At 36.9% G+C, this 25,265-nt stretch overlaps 1 protein-coding gene across 1 annotated transcript; it reads right to left on the reverse strand.

Annotated features, from left to right (window-relative positions):
• Nucleotides 1-21: 21 nt before the first annotated feature.
• On the reverse strand, nt 22-25,265 carry LOC106874291 (coiled-coil domain-containing protein 130 homolog). The gene is made up of 7 exons (XM_089358182.1): nt 25,260-25,265; nt 17,008-17,141; nt 14,841-15,015; nt 13,838-13,922; nt 10,667-10,839; nt 3,481-3,619; nt 22-1,142 (listed from the first exon to the last, which is right to left on the reverse strand). Exons 1-7 carry the CDS (start codon nt 25,263-25,265, stop codon nt 706-708), a joined length of 1,149 nt encoding a protein of 382 aa, XP_089214308.1. The 3' UTR covers nt 22-705.

Genomic DNA, 25,265 nt, shown 5'->3' on the forward strand with positions numbered 1-25,265 from the left:
ATATGTGTATGTATGTATGTATGTATGTATATATATATATATAAACAATTGCAGCATGGAAGATATTTGTAAGCCATTCAAAAACACACAAAAACTCCTAGTTTCGAATGTTGGGGTGGAAAGCCACACCGGCATCTCTTCACTTATCGGGCCATTGAAAAATATGCCCAAGTTTTGCCCCAACATCCAAAACTCGGAGTTTTATCATGGCTGCCAAATAATTGTCACATATTATATTTACAGATATATATATATATATATATATATATATATATATATATATATATATATATATATATATATATATATTCACCGTGATAGATCGCTAGCCACTACACATTCTTTATTTTGTCTCCTTGTTTCTTTCTGTGTTCCTTTCTGTGGAAGAGCATAGGCTCAAGACATTAAAAACTTTTTCACTTCCTGAGTGTTAAACTAATATATCTGTTTGTTGTCTACACCACCTGTTTTCGTCTTTTGTTTTTTTACGAATTCTCCCTATATATATATATATATATATATATATATATATACTTACATATACATACATATATACATATACATACATACACACACACATATATATATATTCACACACTCATATATATATATATATATATAACTAAGAATCACTCATTATTATGTAATGAGTAAAGTATTATATCAGTTCAAATCACAGAAAGCTTAAAAATGATTAAAGTCCAATCACTTAGAATCATTATCTGAGTCTTCATCACTGCTATCAGAATAAGCTTGCAAATAATCCAGACCTGAAGATACAGTATTTGAAGAACTTGACAAATCTGATTTTGGATCTGAATCTGAACTTGCAGGAATCATTGAACTCATAAATTTGTCTTTACCACTTTTTTCAGTCCCTTTGGGTAGTTTAACTCCCAGAATTTGACACTTTGCTGTAATTGAACTGGGTGTGTGTATGCTGGTGGTGGTGGAAGGTGGTGATAAGTGCAGATCATCAAAAACACTCTTCTTGCTTTTAAGAAGAGATTCAGCAATGCATCTTTTAGCCAAGTCTAATTTCTTATCATGAGAAGGAGTCAATAAATGGGAAGAGAGTTTGTCACAACTTGACAGAGCAGCAGATATTTGATTTCTTTTCTCTTTTTGAGAAACACTGGAATCTGGTGAAAAGAATTAAAGAGAAAAAAAAGAATCTTGTTTTAATACATATTATATACATACATGCATCACATGTGTGTGTGTGTGTTTATATATATGTGTGTGAGAGTGTGCATATATATATATTTATATAATGTGTATAACAATTAACCAGGTGTAGAACATCAAAAGTAGACCCCAGATACTACTGAAGTAGAGGAATATATTTGATATATTATTCAAGCATGGAATACTTACATACAGCACTTAGAGTTTCCTGACAAGCGACAGATGTGAAGTTATCCAATCAGTAATCCATGCACATGCCACCATTCATCATCACACAATAGCTGATGAATGGTGGCATGTGTATGGAAAAAAAAATAACCTATCAGAAATGAAATAATTTTACATCTGTGGTTTGCTAGGCAACTCTGAGTACTGTGTATATATGCTCCGTGTTTGTATAATACACACACACACATATAGTAGTTTGCTTGAAACCTTGTAAAATTTAATGGAAAGCTTCATACAATGTAAAAGAATATATTTGATAATTTCTTATATTTTGAGTAAGGTACTTATCAACAAAAGAAATATCAATGGTTCATTATTCATTGTTATAGTATTAACAATAGCATTGGTGGAAGTAGTAGTGGTGGTAGTAGTAGTACTTGTAGTAGTATGCTTTTGTTTATTAGGTTTCATAAATTCCTTAAATTTTGTACAATAATTCTGCATTAATGAGCTCCTCCACACAGAAAATTTGTGATTACCTGTACTAATACTAGTCCCAGATACCCTACCTCACAATACAACCATGACGATTAACCAATATCATCACAAATGCATTGAACATGAAAAGAAATGGATGAAGCGGGAATTTCTCTTTGGTTTCCTAATAGGTGTCACAGCAATATAAGCTTTTGTTGCAACAACATCAATTTTAAAAGACACAATAGCAACAACTACATCACATCTTTTACTGATATTGATCATAGTTCAATAACATTAAACCTCTTTATCACAGACTTAACCAAATCCCACTCAGAACTTTCACTGGTACAACAGCTTCATAACAGGTTGAAAATCTGTATTGGAGCCAATTTTGAAAACTGCATATCAACTTAAATGGATGTTTACACCAAGCACCTTTGCCAACACAATAACACCAACAATATCAACAACACTACCATTTAAAGATTCCCTGTCTATCACCCTGACAATACACTCCATCCATCCTCAACAAGCCCCCAATTTTGACAGTAAACTTTCTATAGGGAGTACATATTTTACATTCTGCAGAATTATACCAATACATGCTTCCACTTTTCCATATCTCAGCTTGCTGCCTTAAGAAAGCAAAGTTCAAGGAACCTTGTCTACTTCTCCTCTGAATAAAGGTAATGAATTTTATGTTGTTACACAAGTCACCTATAATGAGTTTGTGTATAAACACTTCAATGATAAAGAGATATATAACAATGTTAAAGGAGTCATGCCAGTCCAGATCAAAAACTTCATGAAGTAAACTGCCAATCAACATTAACATCAACTTCACAATGTGCAACAGTTAACTTTCCTTATTCTACAACCTCATCAAGACACACAAACGGGGATCTACTACTAATTTAGACCAGTGGTTCTCAACCAGGGTCCATAGATTTTTGGGGTTCCACACAAAATAGTAAAGTGGATACACACAGTAGTATATTAAGGGTTCATGAAAATGTCTTGATTTAGATGTATTTATTGGAAGAAACAGCAAGGTTTCTTTCTGTAACATTTTACATAGTTCAATCAAAATAATGTTTGAAAAACAAAATAGGAATTTTGAAAGAAGTATCTATAAAACTAGTTTTTAAACATTGAGAGGTTATGAGAGTCCACTAGAGTAGAATAGGGGTTCACAAGTAAAAAATGGTTGAAAACCACTGGTTTAAACTGATAGTTTCCAACATAGAAGGTCCATATAGAATCTTCTGGCTTTTCTCCATGGTTATGAAATTGTTGCTATCAACCATCTCATCTCAGAAGAGGTCATACTATGTCAACTAGAGCTCAACACCTGCAAATATAGTGCATTTAGTCTTGACATTATTTTTCTATAAACTTTAGTACCTATTCTCACTGCTATCTGAATACATCACTTCTTTCAAACTTGTATTGTTTAGGGCTTACAACAACTGCACTGGTATGAAGAGGTAAATAAAATATTTGAGACATTTAACAGCATAGATGAATGATTGCGATTATATTATTGTGATTATATTGTTAAGTAAACATAGGTGTTAGTACAAGATGATTTAAAATCTGAAGCGGTCAGAAATAGAAAGGAAATAATGCCATAAACATTTAAACCTTTTGCTGTTTCATAGTGTAACAAACCAGCCAGCCGAACATCATCTTCATGCTCTTTAACAAGAGGAATTGACAGCGAGGATCGTTTCTGGATTTCTTGGTCAGCTTCAAGAGAAGCTTGTTCAGATTTTTTATGTTCCTAAAACAGAGAAAGATAGGCAAAGAGTGAATGTGAGAAAGGTAGAGAAAGAAAAGACAATGAAGGAGAAAGAGAGACAGAGAAAAAAGAGGAAAATGAGAAGTGGCAGAGAGGGAGGAAGAGACACAGAAAGAGGTAAAGAGAGAAGAAAAGAGATAATGTGAGTGGAAGAGAAAGACTGAGAAAGAGTGAGAGACGAAAGGAGGAGAGAAAAGAAAAAGTGATACATAAACATTAAATTTGGCAGTTGCCAATTCAAAACTATTCTAGGATAGTTCTGCTTAGGTCTTAACTCTGTAGAACGACTCAAGAATTCTACAAAGTCAGCATTAACAACAAGAGCATAAAATGTTTATTTGTATGTAAGGATAATTGTATGAGTGTCACAGCTGACTCATGTATTAGGAGTCTGACTAAAGAATTAGAATCCACTGAAACTAGTGTTAAATTCTAGCTTTCATTAACCCCCTCATAATTGATGAGACACTTTCTCTCTCTCTCTCTCTCTCACACACACACACACATTCATATATTCGTTTGTTCATTTCATGTTTACTTTCTGCAGCCATAGCTGTATGGTTAAGAAGCTTGCTTCCCAACTATATGGTCTTGGGTTCAGTCCCACTGTGTAGCACTTGGTGCAAGTGCTTCTACTATAATGCTGGGTTGACCAAAGCCTTGTGAGTGGATTTGGTAAATGGAAACTTAAAGAAGTCTGTCGCAAATGTGTGTGAGTGTGTGTGTGCGCGCGCATGCGAGTGCATGTGTGTACCCTTGTCTTGACATCATATGATGGTTATAAATGAGCTTCACCATCATAAAAGTAATTCCTTTCCAATCTTCCACGATGAAACATGTCTGACTATGGAGAGATATCTACCTTGCTTGGAAACTGGTGAGAGTTGGCAACAGGAAGACTATCTAGCCATAGAAAATCTGCTTCACCAAGGTTCCGTCCTCAGCCCCCTCCTATTTATCATAGTCCTCCAGGCGATCACAGAGGAATTCAAGACAGGTTGCCCCTGGGAGCTCCTCTATGCTGATGACCTTGCACTAATTGCGCAGTCACTATCAGAACTAGAGGAGAAGTTTCAGGTGTGGAAGCAAGGACTAGAATCGAAGGGCCTTAGAGTCAACCTAGCTAAAACCAAAATCCTAATAAGTAGGAAGGTAGATAAAACACAAACCCCTTCAGGTAGATGGCCCTGCTCAGTATGCAGTAAAGGAGTAGGTAGTAACTCTATAAGATGTACCCAGTGCAAGCTATGGACACATAAGAGGTGCAGCAATATCAAAGGCAGATTAACTACAAAGTTAGTTTTTGTATGTGGCAGATGTTCAGGTGCAATAAACACTGTAAACAAACAGGAAACAACTTCTATCTCATTCCAGGGAGAAAAACTAGAGGTAGTTGATAGCTTCCGCTATCTGGGTGACCAAGTTAGTTGTGGGGGTGGGTGCGCTGAAAGTGTAACTGCTAGAATAAGAATAGCCTGGGCCAAGTTTAGAGAGCTCTTACCTCTGCTGGCGACAAAGGGACTCTCACTCAGGGTAAAAGGCAGACTGTATGACGCATGTGTACGAACAGCCATGCTACATGGCAGTGAAACATGGGCTGTGACTGCTGAGGACATGCGTAAGCTCGCAAGGAATGAAGCCAGTATGCTCCGCTGGATGTGTAATGTAAATGTGCATACCCGTCAAAGTATAAGTATCTTGAGAGAAAAGCTGAACATAAGAAGTGTCAGTAGTGGTGTGCAAGAGAGACGATTGCGCTAGTTTGGACATGTGGTGAGAATGAATGAGGATAGCTGCGTGAAAAAGTGCCACTCCCTAACAGTTGAGGGAACCCGTGGAAGAGGTAGGCCCAGGAAGACCTGGGCTGAGGTGGTGAGGCAAGACCTTCGAACATTGGGCCTCACCGAGGCGATGACTACTGACCGAGACCTTTGGAAATGCGCTGTGCGTGAGAAGACCCGGCAAGCCAAGTGAGATCGTTGCCAGTGCCCCTGGACTGGCTCTTGTGTGGGTGGCACATAAGATGTACCATCCTGAGCGTGACCGTTGCCAGTACCGTCTGACTGACCTTGTAGGGTTTTCGAGCGAGATCGTTGCCAGTGCCCCTGGACTAGCTCTTGTGCGGGTGGCACATAAAAGACACCATTTCGAGCGTCGCCGTTTTCGTGCGGGTGACACGTAAAAGCACCCACTACACTCTCTGAGTGGTTGGCGTTAGGAAGGGCATCCAGCTGTAGAAACTCTGCCAAATTAGATTGGAGCCTGGTGTAGCCATCCGGTTGCACCAGTCCTCAGTCAAATCGTCCAACCCATGCTAGCATGGAAAGCGGACGTTAAACAATGATGATGATGATGATGATATGCAAGCATGGAAAGGTGGACATTAAATGATGATGATGATTTCCCATGCTAGCATGGGCTAAATTGGTGGTTCTCAACCATTTTTTACTTATGGAACCCTTTGATTACTATTTTATTCTCGTGGATCCCCATACCCATTTGATGTTTCAAAACTAGTTTTATAGAAACTTCTTTCAAAATTCCTAATCTGATTTTTGCATATTCACTTGTGTAGGTTGTGCATAACAATCTATGAAAGAACATGTTTCAGTAGCTGGAAACATGTTAACCCTTTAGTATTTAAACCGGCCATATTCAGCTCAAATATTCTACCTGTTTTATGTTCAAACCATCCAGATCTGGCCTCCTACACCTACCCTCCAATGTCATTCTAAAAATAAGCAACTACATCATCAAAATCTCAAAGCTATGAGATAATGCATGATTAATTCAAAGCAGTGTGGATAAATAAGCATCACATTTGACAGATAAATAATAGGCTGTTCATTTGATTTTTTTTATTAAAAATTATTAAAAATAAAACATATTGCTTTTTATATTACATTTACGTCTTTGAAAGTTTTTAAAATATTTACTTCCGGTTTTCTAGTGTCAGTGATGTAAACATATCCCTTCATGTATATCTCTTTATCCACCTCTCTCTATCTATCTCTCTGTAACATATCTCTCTATCTATATCTCTTGTTTCCACTTTCATTTTTCAGACGCTATTCTTTTCACTTTCAAATTTTCATACGCCATTTTTTAACTTCCACTGTATGTTTAAGTTTTCAGTCACTATTTACAAACAAACAACGACACATTACTGACAGAAAGAAGTTCACAATTACTGATGTAAGTAATTTCATTATTTACTGACAGAAGCATCTTCATAAATTTCACTTCAATCTGTACGGTTTTGTGGTTTTCTGTTGTTGACAGTTTCTTTCTGGTTCCTTCAATACTGGATCTTTGGTTCACTGAGTGACAAATTTCACTTCAACCCGTACAATACTTTATTTTCCGTTAAAATTTCTTATTTACTTTCTGCCTATCATATTAAGAAACAATTTCCGTTACCAACTTATTTTCATTGCTTACTATCTTCTGCACTCGTGTATTTCTGTATACATATATAACCGTGCATAGAAAGAAAGTGTCAAATTTGTCGGCATAACTACAGATTTATGTCCCCCATCCACCCAATTAGGATGATCTTAACTTTCAGAAAAATTGGTATTTTTCATAAAATTTTCTATGAATATGTGTTATATCATGTAAATTCTGAATATACAAAATTTTTTTGGGGGAAAGTGTTTTAGGAGGGGGTGGGGTGGGGAATTTCTGAAAATGCACCAGAGTCCATTTCAATTTGTCTTAACTTTCAAGAAAATGGATATTTTAAAATGAAATTCTCTACAAATATACCTCAGACTATGTAGATTCCAAGGACATAGGAATTTTTGGGAAAAAACAATTGGGGGTTAGTTTTGAGAACTGTTCCCCACTCGGGGGTGTTTCAGAACAAGTCGTCCATATTTGTTTCATTTTCTCCGTTTTCTGCATTTGTGCATCCATAGATTTCTACTGAAGTAACAAACAAGCAATGAAGGCAAACGAAGTCCTCACCAGAAAACTTGTTATGCTAAAAATAACATCCAAAGATCTGTTACACAGAAATATGTTTTTAAGACGACTTATCTGTTGCATACGATTTTTTTTTCACGTTCAGTAAATTCCCAGGTAAACGTTTCAGATAGAAAGATAGAAGACACCAGAAGCAAAAATAAGGAATATACACGCACAGTTAAATATAGAAGTGTAAAGTATAATTTGTTACATAATCTCAATAATAAACATGATGTTGAATGGAATAAGGCCCCGTTTGAACTTTTTTAATTACATGTGTGCATGTGTGGTAGAAATCTAGAGATGCACAAATGCAGAAAATGAAGAAAATGAAACAAATACGGACGACTTGTTCTGAAACACCTCCAAGAGGTGAACAGTTCTCAAAAATAATCCCCAATTGTTTTCCTCCCAAATTCCTATGTCCTCGGAATCAACATAGTCCGAGGTATATTTGTACAGAAATATCCATTTTCTTGAAAGTTAAGGCGTATTGAAGTGAACTCAGGTGAATTTTCCGAATTTCCCCACCCCACCTCTCTTAAAAAACTTTCTCCTAAAAACTTTGTATATTCGGAATCTACATGATATAACACATATTCGTAGAAAATTTCATTAAAAAATATTCATTTCTCTGAAAATTATGATCATTCAAATTTGGAGGGGGGGGGGCAGAAATCTGTACTTACAATATCAACGTCAGCCAAAAGAATGTTTCTGTCCAGGGAAAGAGAGATAGCTGCAGAAAGGGAAGCATGCCAAGAAACGAACAGACTGTGCACTACAAAAGTTAGAGCATCTTAAAGTGATGAACAGAGGTATGTATGACTGACAAGGAAAAGGATCTCCACTGCAGAACGAAGAGCACTTGCAACAGCTCAGACAAGCAACTTTTATGAAGCAGCCTTGAATTATGATCCAGCAGTTCATTAAGCAAATGACACTAGAGTTTCCATTGGTGCAATGACAACTGAATGCATACACTGTAAAGCAAAGAAGTAGTCTGGAGAGACATGCACTGTGCTGCAGTGGTAGAAAGGTTAAACTCCCTGCAATCCCCAACCTCCAGAGAAACTGTTGTCATTAACTGACCAAGATTCCAAGCACTTCCAAAAACAAAATTAGACAGTACAATGCTGCACTGCAGATGACATCATTTGGAGCTACAAGAGATATAACTGAGCCAGGATTCATGCAAACTTCCAAGGTCCAAGGTCAGATTTATCATCGGATTCTCTCTCTACTACCTCTGTCAAATGAATCACCAAAATTTCTTCAGATATATTTTATGGTTGATTCTCAACAAGAAGGGCAAGAGACGTGCAAGAACATTTCTGGCATCAGGATGAACATTGTAGTTTCTCTGCAAAACAACAACAACCTGATCAGAAGCTTCAAGACTGTATTTAAAACAATTCCACCTGACTCTATGGATTCCAAGGTAGTTATCAGATCAGACAAGAAACCATCTGATCAACATGGACATAGGTTTAATGTACCAACAATAAATGAAATAGCAGTGCTTCTGGTTGGGCAAGAACATGACATGTGTGGCATTGTCCTTCATCTCAGAGACAGCACACTGACAGACACAATCCAACTACCAATGGAAGCTCCCAAAAATACCACACTCACAGCATTCTTCAAGCTCTGTCAAGATGATGAATTTGCTACAAGACTACTGTACAATGAAGTTCTACAATTCTATACCTGGTACCAAAACAAATGGAAAAGACGTGCACTTGGAGCACCCATACATCATCCAGGAATCAAAAAATCAGACACACTTGGCAGAGTCTATGTTGTCCATCCAAACTACTCAGAGTGCTACTATCTAAGGTTTCTATTACACCATTTCAAGGCACCCACATCATTTACAGCCTTACATATGGTTGATAACACTGCATGTCTAACATATCGCCAGGCTTGCCATCTCAGAGGTCTTCTGGAAGATGATGCACAGTGGGATACCACTTTGACAGAGGCACAAATGTGCAAGTCTCCTATGCAGTTGAGAAACCTCTTCTCCATCATGGCAACATGATGGGTGATAATGTCTTCATTCCAAAGATACCTCTCATCTCAAATGATCTCCCTTTTCAGTCCAAGAGACTGCAATTTCCTGTCAAACTTAGCTTTGCAACGTCTATCAACAAAGCAAAAGGTCAATCTCTAAAGGTGGCGGGACTTAACCTCCTTCAACCTTGCTTCTCACATGGTCAGCTGTATGTTGGATGTTCTACAATTGGAGATGAAAAGAACCTTTACAATCTGAGTAATAAACATGACAAGACAGAAAACACAGTATATGATGAAGCACTTACACGAATAGTAGGTCCATGTCATATACAGAAGTGTAAAACCATTGAGTGTTAAAATATTACTATTACACTTTCACTTTTCGACTGATATGCATGAATATATATCTGTGTGTATAAAAGTGAAACAATAACATGATATATTCACTGTCTATTTGTGTGTGTGCGTGTGTGTACTCTATGCACAGCCTTTCATTGTTTATAATATGTACCTGTTTTTTAGTTACGAAATAAGTTAGACAAATGTGTATTTACTTTATATAGATTATATGAATTGAAAACTTTCTTTTCACATTTCACTTAACGTCTATGTTCTATGTTGGCATGGGCTGCAGAGTTACATAGAAAGTTTGAATCTCAGCTACTAGCAGCTGAGACCTGCATAATCTAGACTACGTTTTTAAATTTCATTATTTTCTTTAACCTAGACTATGCCGGGTATTTCAGCTAGTATATATATATATATATATATATATAAACACACACATGTACTCCTACACATATATACATACATACATGGCGATTGTGGAGATGGTGATGAGGATGATACCAATAGTGGTGTGGTGGTAGTGGTGGCAGTAATAGTGGTTGCAGTGATGCTGTTCCTTGATGATGATGATAATGATAAGGAGGAGGAGGAGGGGGGAAATCATGATGAGGAGGATGAAGGAGATGATAATGATAGTGGAAATGATGATGAAGTCACAGACAGCAGCTACTAGACCAAAGCTGTAGTACTTACTCGAAACTTGCCGCGAGCCAAGGAATTTAGGATGAAATCATCTTTGTACACTTCCTGTTTTTCTTCCAGTTCAGCAAGACTTGGAAGTCCAGTTAGCAGTTTTTGTTTATCATCAGAACCATGTTCTAATTTATACATGGCATCTTTCACCAGCTTTTTCTGAGTGTCTTTATCTGTAAAGACATTGTAAAGACAAACTGTAAAGACAAATCTGTAAAGACAAACAATATTCTAACCATGTTGTATTACCATTGATTATAGATTAAGTCTACCATATCCAATGAGGCATTAAGATCCTTTACTTAATAGATAACAATCTTTTTATTCCGTTTATATATTTGTTTTTGGCTGATAGTTAGCAAGGTGGGACACACATAAGAAAGAAGAAAGCAAAGGACCACTGATGAGGTCACAGAAGTGTGACGAAAGAACTTTGGCCGAAATAGGATTAATGTAATGTAATGTAATATAAAGCTGAAGCAAATTAACACCAAATATACAGTGCGTGTGTTTTTATTGGCTAAACTGGCAATATGACCATCCCCAAGTACAACAAAATCTTTTTATTATTTTATATTTTGTTCGGTCTGCAGGAAGGAACTGGAAGTGGTCATAGTATTTGAGTAACTTTTGAAAGAAATCTTCTGGAATAACTGCAGGAAAACCATGAGCAGTAAAGGAAATCCAGAGGAATTACATACAGGGGAGGCAGAATTAGACATATTGGTTAGTGCAAGGTATGGAAGAGAGGTGCAGCTACAATATGGGTTAAAAAGAAGAAATGTGAGTCAATTAGGCTTTGGTGGCTGTGGCTTGATATTAACCAGCTTTAAGGAGTAGAGGCCATTGTAGTTGCAATAGCAATGTTAGTAAGAGGAGACACAGCACATCCAGGGACCAGAGGTTGAGTGTGTTGATATGTATCTCCATAACAATCAGTCAGGTAGGCTTTTTTTTTTGCAGTGATCAAAGTTGTTTGTATGTGATGCAGTAGTATTAACCTAAATGTGGGAGCAATACTCCATTGTGAATCTCATATAAACTGAGCAGTAATGATGCTCATACCTCCTAAATAGTGTTGGTGACCTGACTTGATGAGAAGACTTGTTGGATAATCATTGGATAATCAGGCTTGAAATACTAAGCCTGAAATAGTGGTTATTTTGATTTTTTTTCAACAAATCTCAAATGACCTGGATTTTAGGAACGTGGATGTGATGTGGTATAATATTCTTTTGCATAAGAAGTTAAATGGCCCCAACTGAGGATAGAGACAGTGTTGTAGTTTTATCTCGCAGAGAGTTTACCTTTTAATCTACAGTATTTATTATCCCTACAATATTGGTTTTAACTTAGCGCATAGATACAAAATTGTCAAGTCAAGGTATTAAGCTCAAACAATATACTTAATGCCATAAAGAAGAAGAGAAATGAAACATTTTGGACAGCACTCTTCATTGAGAAAAGTAAAATGTCTGCTGGTACTGATTGGTAAATATACCATTTATCTATCCTGTGACACTAATGGAAATCACATCTGTCTCAGACAAAGGCTTCTACCTAAAACATTATACTTGTCTTCTTCCTTGAAAGAATAAACACATTCTCACTGATTTTTTTTTTTATTCTACTGTTTTAAAATAATTGATGGAATTTTTCCCCAGTAAATGACTGGTACCTTTTTTAACTGATCTCAGAACAATGAGAAACAATGTCAAATCCAGTGGAGCTTAAACTTAGAAGGTAAATAAATACAACCAGATCTACCACAGAGCAACTGACTGGCAGAAATGGTAAAGCATCAGGTAAAATGCCTTGCAGTATTTAGTTACAGCACTTTTGTTTTGAGTTCAACCCTGCTACAATTAATTTTGCTTTTCATCCTTCCACAGTCAAGTACTGGTGTTGATATAATGAACAATGCTTCCTCCTCCCTAACATTGGCCAAATCTGTGGCCATGTGCCATTGATAGAAATATATATTATCTATACACCAGGGTAGTAGAATGGTTTCTTTTGATTAGATCCAGGACTAAATGCTTGTGTAAGGTAAAGTTACAGTTAAATGAATGGATCTAAGATAAACTGACTCCAGCTGGAGACTAAACTTAGAACCAAGACAAATGAAACTAAATACTGTAATGTAATTATCACCAGAACTATTTTCTTGACTGAAGCCATCTTCATTACTCTTATTAATCTATAAATAACAAATGCTCTAGTCTTGAGTGATAAACTGTACCTGTTGTCCAGTTTAACTCTTGATATTAACTCACTTCAAAACAGACCCTGGTTCTACAATACAAACTTCCAGTTTAAAATGATCTAAATTAAAAGTTTTCTTCAAAACTTCATGTTAATTTATGTATCAAACACCAGTTTAATAATAACCAAATTATTTTATTTAATTCTTTATTATTTTCAAAATGAGTTGACTTAAAGGCAGCATGTGTCAACAGTAAAAAGGGTAAAGACCCCATTCAGTCATGAATGACCATAGGATTGCACCTGGAAAGTTCTCCGAGGCACAAGTCCAGGCAAGGTTGTTTATGGAAGACCAGCAATAGCTCATACATACCAGCCTCCCCTCTTCGTGACACTGATGTTATCCAAGAGAAAGGCAAAAGCCAATACAGCTTAGCACCAGCAACATCACAACTCATTTCTACAGCTAAGCGAACTGGAGTAACATGAAATAAAGTGTCTTGCTCAAGAACACAATACACAACCCTGTCCAATATCTGAACTCACTACCTCATGATTGCGAGTCTGATGCTCTAACCACTGAACCATGCACCTTCATATATCAACAGTAATACGGTGGAAAAAAAAAAACCCATCACCACCTGGTCCTTGTGTGCCTCAAGCATAGTCCACTTTGATACAAGCTCTTAAATTATCTTGAGTGAACAATAACAGTATTTTAATGCAGTTTCCAACTGTGTTGTGGTTTCTTCCTCACCACAAGAGTTGGAGGTTGTGCACAAAGCCATGGTACTGCCTCTCCATTTTTCACTAAATCATAATAACTAAAAAGAGGAAATAGGTAAAGTAAAATTGACTTCAACAAGAACAGAACTATACAAGTAAAAGGGTGTAACTATTACATGACATTTAGCCTAGCAGTGTGAAGTTTCTGCTAATGATAAAATATTACACATAAAAACTAACCTTCAGGAACAATTTGTTCATTTTCTTTTGGGTCCCACCTCTGTTCTTTACGTCTTGCTCCACTTAATATCACGTAATCATGATTCTGTGAAAAAAGAAATTTAATTTTTCTGATTAACTGAAATTAGTAATAATAATTCTTTCTACTATAAGCACAAAATCTCACATTTTTTTTTGGGGGGGGGGCTAGATGATTACATCAATCCCAATGTTTGACTGGTACTTATTTCATTCACCCCAAAAAGACGAAAGGCAAAGTCAACTTTGGTAGAATTTGAACTCAGAACATAAAGCTGGACAAAATGTTGCTGTGGATTTTGTCCTAAATATTAACAATTCTGCCAGCTCACTCCCTCATTATCATTATTATTATTATTATTATTGGTGGTTTCAAATTTTTGTACAAAGCCAGTAATTTTGGAGGACGAGGTAAGTCAATTATATCGACCCCAGTGCTCAACTAGTACTTATTTTATTAACTCTGAAAGGATGAAAGGCAAAGTTGAACTTGGAAGAATTTGAATTCAGGACACAGACAAAATGTTGCTAAGTATTTTCCTCAGTGTGTTAATGACTTTAGCATGGTTTTTACAACTGGATGCCCTTCCAAATGCCAGCCACTTTACAGTGTGGCCTTTTTATGTAGCACCAGCACTGGTAGGGTCACCAAGTTACTTGCAAGACAAAGATCTTTTGAGAATGGTGGTGGTGGTGGTGGTGGTAGTGGTGGGAATATTGGAAGAGGTGGCCTTGTGCCAGGTAATGATAGGTTAGAGTGTGATAGAGGGATAGAAACAGGTATCTTGCTGTAGAGGAGATACATGCTTATATATATATATATATATATATATATATATATATATATATATATATATATATATACATATATATATACACATGGTTATATATACATGGTTATATACATGATTTTATATATATACACACACACACACACACACTGATCCAATCAAGAGCTAAACCAAAAAATAAGCATTTTTTTTACCTTTGGATCAGTCTGGATCTCAAAATAGTTGTCACACAAGTGACACTTCATGCGAAATGTATATATGGGAGTGCTGTAATAGTTGCCAGTCTTTTTCTTCTCCGCATTGTAACGTACGCCCATTCCAATATGACTGTTACAACCACCACACCAAATATTATACGGCAACTCAAACCTGAAAAAGTTATGAAATAAAATGAAAGCATTTAGGTCTGTTGGTAATGAAAGCTCTCCCTCTTTCTCTTTCTCTCTCCCTCTTTCTCTTTCTCTCACCCTCTATCTCTTTCTCTCTCCGTCTTTCTCTTTCTCTCTCTTAGAGTGACAGGTAGATTGTATTATACTTATGTGTGAGCAACAATACTACATGGTTGTGAGATGTGGGCCATGCTCCACTGGATGTGCAATGTCAGTGTGTATGAATGAATGACAGAGTACAAAGTTGAGAGAAAAGTTGAGAGAAAAATGTACTGTAGTGTGCACACATTGGTATGAGCATGTGATGCATATGGATGAGGGCAGTTGTATAAAGATGCACTACTTGCTCACAGTAGATGGAACCCATAGAAGAGGGAGACAGGGCAAGACATGGGATGAAGTAATGAAGACTGATCTCAGGATGCTGAACCTCACAAAAGCAATGACAAGTAACTTTAACATTGATGACATACTGTACAGGAGAGAAGCTGCTCTTTCAAGCAAGCATGGTAGACAGAACACTAACAAGGAAAGTATAACTAGGATGCTTTCACTTCATCCACCCTTGTACTCTCCCTCCACCTCTATGGTATCTTTCAGTATCTCTTTCACTCATAACTCTCACTGTATTCACCCATTACTCTCCCCCACCCCCTGCCTCAGTTTCTCGCACTTACTCCTCCCCATAGTTTCGCTACCACCTCAATACCTTCAAATTTCTCTTTCTCTGACCTACCATCAACAATCTCAAGAGTCTTCTCCCTAGTCTCTCTGGATTCTTCTCACCCTCATATCTTTCTCCGTTTCATGCTCACTTCTTCCTACACTTCCATGTTCGCTTATAATGTGGGTTAGCACTGGATCCTCCTACTCAACCTACCCTATTAGCACTCACTAACCCCCAACATAACTCTTTCCCTTTCTTTGTTTCATACACCCACCACTCAATATTTCTCTCAAAATCATACCCTGCCATCTATTTTTAGGCTCCCACTGGATAAAATAGAAATGTATGGCTCTGTGATGTAAGAAAGCTGATGGCTATAAGATTCTCATACAAATAACAGAACAGAAAGAGGAACAAGGATTGTGTCTATAGCTGTTTTAAACATTATTTAACTGGTGAATAGATACAAATGAGGTATATTTGGAGAGATAATATTCTAACTGCAGTGTCATAGTTTAGGGTTAGGGTTAGTTGGATGGGGAAAATGCAGACAAACAAATTTTAGGACAAAGTTTTGACTGGGTAATCATGTATCTCCTCTAAGGCAAGACACCTGTTTCTGTCCTTGTCACACTATAACCTCTCATCTGGCACAAGGCTACCTCTTCCAATACCCTGCCTCTCAAAGGATCTTTGTCTTGTGAGTTACTTGGTGACCCTACCAGTGCAGGTGTCATGTAAAAAGCATCCAGTCCACACTGTAAAGTGGTTGGCATTTGGAAGGGCATCCAGCTGTAAAAACCATGCCAAAGCAGACCTTACTAGTGTTACTGCCAAGTAAAAAGCACCCATTCCACTCAGTAAGGGCATCCAGCCATAAAAACCATACCAAAACAGACTGGTGCAATCTTCTGACTAGGCAGCTCTTATCATACATCAATGCCAGCATGGAAAATAGACATTAAATGATGATGAGGATTGAGGAATCAGAGACAGAGAGAGTATACAACTCAATAATAAGCAGAATATTGTACCCTATTAATGAAGGTTTGTAAATAAAGAAAACTGCTTCACTTTCTTTTTGGATGTGACATAAGGTGTGTGTGTGTGCGCGCGTGTGTATGTGCGTGTTTGCACGCATGCACTTTTTTAGGCTGTTCTGTCATCCTAAGAGAACAGTACTGTAGAGTAACAAAGAATATATTGTATTTTTGAGGTTGTACCCTCAGTATATGACAACAATACTCTAGAATGACATAACTTTGTATTCTCACTGATATTTCATGTGATATAAAAATATCTTACCTGATAACAAGTATGCCTTGACTGAGTTTACGGGCTCGTTCTCGCAGAGGGTGAGAACCAACATACTTATTGATTGACCCCTTATTGGGGTTCCAGTCAGGAGGGTAGTAACGGTTGACTGCCTTTCTCTCTGCCTGAAATAATAAAACAACAACATATATAAATATTGGTTTCAAATTTTGGCACAAGGCCAACAAAATTCAGGAAGGGGATAAGCCAATTACATCAACCTCAGTCTGGAAGAATGGAAAGCACAATCGACGTTGGCAGAATTTGAATGTGAAGACAGACGAAATGCTGCTAAGTATTTTGTCTGGCATGCTAATGATTCTGCCAGTTTGTCACCTTACAATATTATAAATATTAACATGTATAAAAAAATGGAAATCTTTCTCAAGATTCCCAATGTCATAAGTCATTACAATTGCAAACCAAATCTTAATCACACATTCAGTTCGTTAGGTATGTCCTATGGAAAAACTGAAATCAGCCTATCACTGCAGCTATTGTTTTTACAATGAGATACACTTCTGCTAATCATTCATCCATCAAGTTGAAAATTTATTGGTTTTAATGTTCATCAAATACTAAATCTCGCAATTCAACAAAGTCGTAAGATAACAATTTTAAGATGTGAAGATAGGGTTAAATAACTGTCCTGGCTAATCTAAACGTGTAAACCAGTGACAAAGTCAGACATATCTAAAAATTTCTAAAATTGGTCAATTTCAATAAGGCCAAAATTGATAATAAACTGCTGTGTCGTACAGAGTCATGCCCCTTGTTTATGGGCTCATACAGTACCATGATGGTTTCTAACTACGTATTTTAAATCAGTAGTCCCTTCTAGATGGTGGAAGAACCATTGTATGGACTGAAAAGGGACTGAGAAACTACCATGCTGACTAAATTAAGAGAGAATTATATGGCAAAGAAAGAATTATATGGAAGCAAACTCTTACATAAATAAATATCTCCTGATTAATAATGGGAGAGGGGAGATAAAAATGTCACTATATTTGGTGGTGGCGGTGTAGTAGGTTGATATTTTTCAGTTTTTCAGTAAAACTTTGGTTTAACTCAAACTTTTAGACGTCATTTGGGCCTCTGACACTGGTGGGATGATAGGAAGAAGGTATTGTCAAGCCAAAGTCCAAATGCTTGCAACAGAGCGGGTTTCGTTAAAGACACCCAAGATGCCAAGTGTTGGTATTAAACTAGATGATGGATAAAGTCTGGTACCCAAGTTGGTTATGGTAGGATTTGAACTCAGAACACAAAAAGCTGGAACAAATATCACAAAGCATTCAGTCCAACATTCTTACAGTTCGACCAGTCCACTATGTTGTATTTATACGTATTGTTCTGCTCAACACCACAGATTTGCTTGTCAGTTATTTGACCTTAAGCAGTTGAGCATGTCCCTTAGTGGCTGACGATATGTGCATCTCTGATCATGAACAGAAGTAGTTGGGGAGCACCATAGCCATGTGTTTAGAGGAATTCTTTGGGGTTTGGATAATTCACCTCTGGAAGCATGGCTGTTTCATTCAACATCCTTAAACAACCCTTATATAGAGACCTTTTGAGTGGGATGGGCTACTTAACCTGAAAAAAATTCTAACATGGTCCCATCTGCAAGGTCATGAGCTGTTTATCTTGATATTAGATCACTATGTCATGCACATATGATTGTGAGGCATGTGCTTGGTGTATCCTTATTAGACGGGTAGTCATGATGGATGTACAGGCTTTGTATATTTTATCCCAATGTCACTTCGATGGCATGCACTACTCTCTCATTCAATAATAATGATAATAATAATAAGTGAAAGAGAAGCAATGTGTGTGTTTCTTATTGATGTAATAGCTCTCCCAAGATACAAAAAAACTGTTTTAAAAGATGTTTGCATGTGCAAGGTAGATTTTCTTAAAAAAAACATTGTAATAGAAGAAACCTCATTAAACTAATGATGTTAATTCCAGAGAGTTTACAACATTGACAAACATGATTTTAGAAATAGAAATGATTAAGAAAACAGCATTGAACAGTTAACTGCTGCAGTAGGCACTTTCATATGAGATGAAGGGATGATTACCTAAACTGGTGTATTACCTACTAAGGCAGTGGTTCTCAACTGGGGTTCATATGAACCTTTTGGGTCCATATAATATTTTGTTTTTAAAATCTATCTGCAATAAATTGGTTATACTTCTAAAATACACAAACGATTTTATTAATTATTTTTATACAATTCTTAATAATACTTAATTATAAAAATATAATAGGATTTTTTAAACATTGAGCGGTTAAGACGGTCCATCTGAGTAAATAGGAATCAAAGGAGTCCATAGGTAAAAATGGTTGAGAAACACTGTACTAAGGCATCGAGACCCTTCACTCTAGGTCTAGGTATCTTTGCTGAGTCTATATGTGGGAATTTTACATCTTTCCTTGGGGACAGTGACTGTATAGGAAGTATTTTAGGATAAGTCAGTTATGTGAATGTAGACCATCCCTTTCCAAGTGTTAGCACTAGCAGAACTTGATCTCAGAAGAGCAAATTAATGAAACAAGATACACATTAATAAAATGTTTGACATCAATGCTCATTACCCTTTGAACCTATGAGTACACTTTAGAAAATAGGATTTCGTTTGATACTACTCATGAAAGACACAAAGTTGGTAGTCACATGGTTTTGTGTTTACAGCTTGCTAATAAGCAGAAACACTGTTATTTTTAGCTGTAACACAAAGCCATGCGGCCACTCCTCCTGAGGTATAGTCAAACACAATTATGGATGCTAAAGGGTACTTGCAGGTTCAAAGTTATGACTTCTTGGACTATTAATCTCACCTTTACAATAAATGCACACACACACACATATATACATGATGGGCTTCTGGACAGTTTCTGTTTACCAAATTCACTCACATGGCATTGGTTGTCCTGATGCTATTGTAGAAAACACTTGCTCAAGGTACTGTGCAGTGTGACTGAACCCAAAACCATGTCGTTGAGCACTAAACTCGTTAACCATACAGCCATGACTACATTGTCAAAGTTGTGCAGTGATCCTAACAAGGACATTTCCCTTTCTAAGGCCCAGCACAAACAGTAGTAAAAAAACACTATTAGGAGACACAGAAGACTAAGCCAACGAAGTAACCTCTACGTAGCTACTTGCCCTGCTAGAAATAGCAGCTAAGTCCTCCTTGAATTACATCCTTACCATCTTAAAGGAAGGACACATTGGATAATGCAGTTCACTGACTGAAAAGAAAAGTGCCTTCTATAATAATTTTAGTTACGTATAATACGCATTCACGATAAGAATCGACTCCAGTACTTATCAAGTACTTTATTTTATCGACTCAGGTGAGATGAAAGGTAAAGTGACAATGCTTATAATGCATCTTAAATTTGAATAAAATTATAATATAAGCCATCTTAAATCCATCCATGGGTTTGAAAGGAAACGAAATTATCCCAGTTCAAAATCACAAAGACACGAAGTCTACAGTCGTGCTACACACAGAGACACACATATACATCATATATACAGTATTTATAATAAGGTGGAATAGCATTAATGTACGTGTGAGACTTGATGACAAGGATAAAATTTTTTTTTTTTAAACATGACTAAAACAGGGTTTCAGCGCGCGAAAAAGAAAACAATTCTGTAACATCCGACCAAGGGAAATAACAGAAATAATTTAATGCGATTGTTAGTGCTTTAAGATATTCTTAAATTTAACAGTGTTGTTATTGCATTTATGAACCCTATGAAACCTTCTACGATCTAAAATAAAGACGTATTTTCATGGTTACACAATCGACTGGAAATAGCAACCAAAACACCCTCAAAACACACTTTACTGCATCCAAAATAGAACACATAGGATGTCATCTAAAATGATCATATCTGGACAAAACACCGGAATAGTGCAACTGATGTATTCTAGATATCAAGCTGACCTGTGGTTCAATAAGAAAATAAGTATATATATATATATATATATATATATATATATATATATATAGATGAAGAATTTTAAATTTCGCTAGCATACTTCAGAATCTGATCTGATTATTGTTATTACGATAAGTGTGTGAAATTGATAAATCCAGTAAGACCATTAAAAAATTATATACATAATTTATATATATATATATATATATATATATATATATATATATATATATATATATATATATACATAAAAGGTTTATCTGGTCTTGTATCAAAGTGAATTAAGTTCATGTAAATATTTATAAATATCCCAACCTACCATGTTATTTTATATACAACCAATACGCTGTTTCGTATCTATTTATTGACTTCACAAACATAGTAACAGCTATAATTTCGTAATAAATTACATAGTATTTTGCAGCTATGAAATCGTAAAGTAAAATTAAAACAAAAATTACTGGATTTTAAATCTTTGTTGAATAAAAAAATGAACAAAATAGACTCAAAAGATAATGCTGTATGTGACTTAACTCTCAAATCTCATTCTCCAGGTTGTCAAGTGTAATAGAACACATACGCCATATGATAATATGAGCATTCTTTATCTACTTGGCTGGTACTTATTTTATTGACATGAAAAACGAAAGGCAATGTCGACAGCGACAGCGGCAGGATTGAAACACAAAATGTAAAGAGATGTAATTAAATATTAGTACACTGTCTCATCCGCTGCCATCAAGCTACAAGATCATACTCGTTTGCGACTATAACCTGGTTGCTTGAGCCACTTTTTTGTTAGTCGTTTTAGGTACCTATGTAGCCAGAAGCAAACACGGACACCTTTTTGGCCATTCCATCTTTAACCGGGCATGGTATCAACGGTATGACTGTTCGAGGGAAAATGGTCTGCAACAACAGTACCTTGTTCAAGGAATCACCACGCTTTTCGGTCTACGAATCGAACACAGGACCTTTCAGTTGCGAGGCTAACACTCTAACCACTAAGCCACGCCCCTTCAAACACACACACGCGCTCGCGCGCGCGAGCTAAGTAAGAAAATAACTCAGTGGCCAGTGTGCATATATTTGAATAGTATAGACAAATGGAGACCTATCAAATACGATAAACAAAAATTCCTAAGTTATTTAAACTATCTCTGCTCATAGATAATGTTTCAATAGTGTGAAATGGCAATTGAAATCAGTTCTATGAGAAGGGGAGATAATCTCAAAAAAATCAATTCTCCAACGCCATTAAGGAAAGGACAGGCTTATTGTCTGGAGATAAAAGAACAGTCATGGACACGATGGGTACTCATCAACACCAGAAATGTCATACATATCTCCAGTAACCAATGGACCCCCCCCCCACACATGTACAATACATTAACGATTCAAGTTGCATAAATTAAACAAAAACGAACTCAGAGTGGCCAGCGGCATGTATTTGAGCAACACAAACAAACCAAGGTATATCAAATACCATGCAACGTCTCCCTTTATCATCTGAAGCTGTTCTTAATTGCTATTTGGTAATTATGACATCCTCTAGAGGCGGAAATAATTTTAATGGATTAAGAATTTATATTGTATGGTATTTAGTATACTTGTATGTCTAAGATGTTCATACTGAGTAATTCCCCTTAGCTCATTTTTCCTTGAATTATGCAAATTGCATAGGTCATGAATGTGTCTTACTCTTTTTGCATTTGTCTAAGTCCTTGGCTACTAGAGAACTGTCGTGCTGATGACATCCACTAATGCAGAAACACGCTTACGCGTCTGTTCTCTTATCTTCAGATAGTAAGTTAATCCTTAACGGCATGTCAGTTTTGGAAAAATTCTTTATTCATGAGATTATTTCTCCTAATTTGGAGCTAGTTTCAAATGTCATTTGGTAATTGCAATATGTTCTCTAGAGGTGGAGATAGTTTCAGTAAACCAAGAATTTAGGTTGCATAGTTAATGATATACCTCTGTTTGTCAGTGTGTGTGTATGTGTGTGTGTGTGTGTGTGTGTCTGTTTGTTTCTCTCTGTACACATACACACATACGGTTATACTGAAAGTATTGAAAAAGTTTTCATATCTCTTTTATCAATTGGCATATTCAACTTTCACATGTCAGTAGAATAACTGTTTGTCTGTGCAAAGGTACTACTCAACAAACTCCATCACTCACATTTGTGCCGTTGTTGAACCTAACTTTTGAATCCGTTTTAGAAAAATTCAGACGTGCATTGTTGCACCTACTTCTTTACAACCTCTTTCACCTTGTCCACCATTTGTGTCATCAAATTATTATCTCTGAAGACCGTCCTTCATTGGTTCGATCAGACTAAAGTCAGAGGGCAGCAGATCGGGGCTGTACGCTGGCTGGAGGATTACTGATCAGCCCGATTTTCCGATTGCCTTATTCGTTGCCAAAGATGTAAATGAGCGTGCATTGTCATGGTAAATGTAGATTGTTTTTAGATTCTTGCCCAGTCTCATCCTCGTTTTAGCAAATCACTGCCATTCCAAAAAACAGGCATCATGGCTTTCTGTGCCCATCGTTGGCTCTTGAATTTTTTTAGATTTTGTTAAAGGGGAGTGACAACATTCCCCGGAGTGGGCCCGTGTTTTGTGTCACCAGATTAGGGTAACCCCCCCCCCCCACTATCTTCATTGGTTTCAAACGCTTTCAACAGATCAGAGCAAACTTCCATCCTCCTCTCCTTCAAATCAGATGTCAACTACCAAGGTATCCACTTTCTACTCATTTTCCAATACCCAACGACTTCCGCTCTCTTCTGTAATGTATTGTCACAGCCTAGTTCGGCAGCGAGCTCACGGATTGTGACTGGTTTAATTGTGCGTACCATTTCGCTCACTAGCTAATGATCTGTGTCAGTGATGGTAGTTGATGTTTTTCCGCTGCGTAGGGTTTCTTCAACCTGAGATTTCTCTTCTTTAAATTTCGTTATTTATCCTTACACATTACTCCTAACAATGGTAGCATCTCCGTAAATAACTTGTAGCCTTCTATGAATGTCAGACAGCTTTCACACTTCTTTCGTCAGAACTCAATGACGGCACGTTGCTTCAGCTGGGAACCATTACTTGCCATCAATGAAGAAGAAAACGAAGAAGCACAAAAAGGAAGAACAATAGAGGAAAACGAAGAACAATCTATGTCAGTTAATAAAAAGTTATATCCACTTTTACATTAGTCTGTGAGGACTGTGCGATGCGAGGTGACGAGAATGGCTCTTTCGTACATCACACGGTTGATACAATAAAATGTATAATAAATAGTACATATAAGTGTCAGACGAAAAAGGGAGACACAACCGGGTAGAATGGTTAAGTGAAGATTTATTGATGTGTAAACATGTGTCTGTGTGTGCGTCATGTATACAGAATTGTAGTGAAACGTCTCTCTCGGGCATTCAATCATAAATGATAACGAAGCTGCTAACATCTAGCCTTCGGTTGCCTTGGACCCTTCTGTTCATCATCCTGATTGGTTCTTATTTGCGCGGCAATTGTCCCCATGTTCTGTTTGCTAAGGGGGCATTACGTCCAATCGTGGCTTCAGATAAAGTCGCGTGATAGAGAGTTTTACTGGGTTTCCGGTGAGCCCTTTTTCGCCTATAAATAAGCCCGATCCAACGACGGTAGTCGTCTTCGATTTCAGATCTCTCACAGGTCTGGTCGTTGATCACACACATACAGAACACAGCTACAGCCAGTTCCAGCGCCGACGTCTTCACCACCAATGTACTGTCTACCATTGTCGTCACCAGCAACACCAACATCAACAAACCAGGTTTTATCGACGTTGTTGAGTGGAGTTTCCACTCACGAACAACAATCAGAACTAACCAGCGAGAATATTCCGTATCAGGTAAGCGGTCACAGCATTCGACGCTCAACACACATAGTGTGATACTACAGCTCTGCTCCTTGGCCACAACTTCCTGCGTATGAATATTTTATCTCCTTGTGTAACTCTTATACGAACTGGTATTTCTCTGTCTCAGTGTTTATGACTTTTTACAGTCTATGTTACAAACACTCTTTCTATGTTCTGTGTTTCCTCTCATTCACACGCATACTTGTACTCTCACATATTGTACACACACTATTGCTTATACGACTGTCCGTCACTTCACATTGTTGTATACCTTCTCTTGTTCACCAAGGCCTTATTTATCTACTGTGTTAATTATATATGTCGCATGCACGCACACACAGACAAACAGTTTCACTATGTTAATAAACTTACTCTCAT

Source organism: Octopus bimaculoides, chromosome 9 (assembly GCF_046866305.1).
Source record: "Octopus bimaculoides isolate indiv1 chromosome 9, ASM4686630v1, whole genome shotgun sequence".
NCBI lineage: Eukaryota > Metazoa > Mollusca > Cephalopoda > Octopoda > Octopodidae > Octopus > Octopus bimaculoides.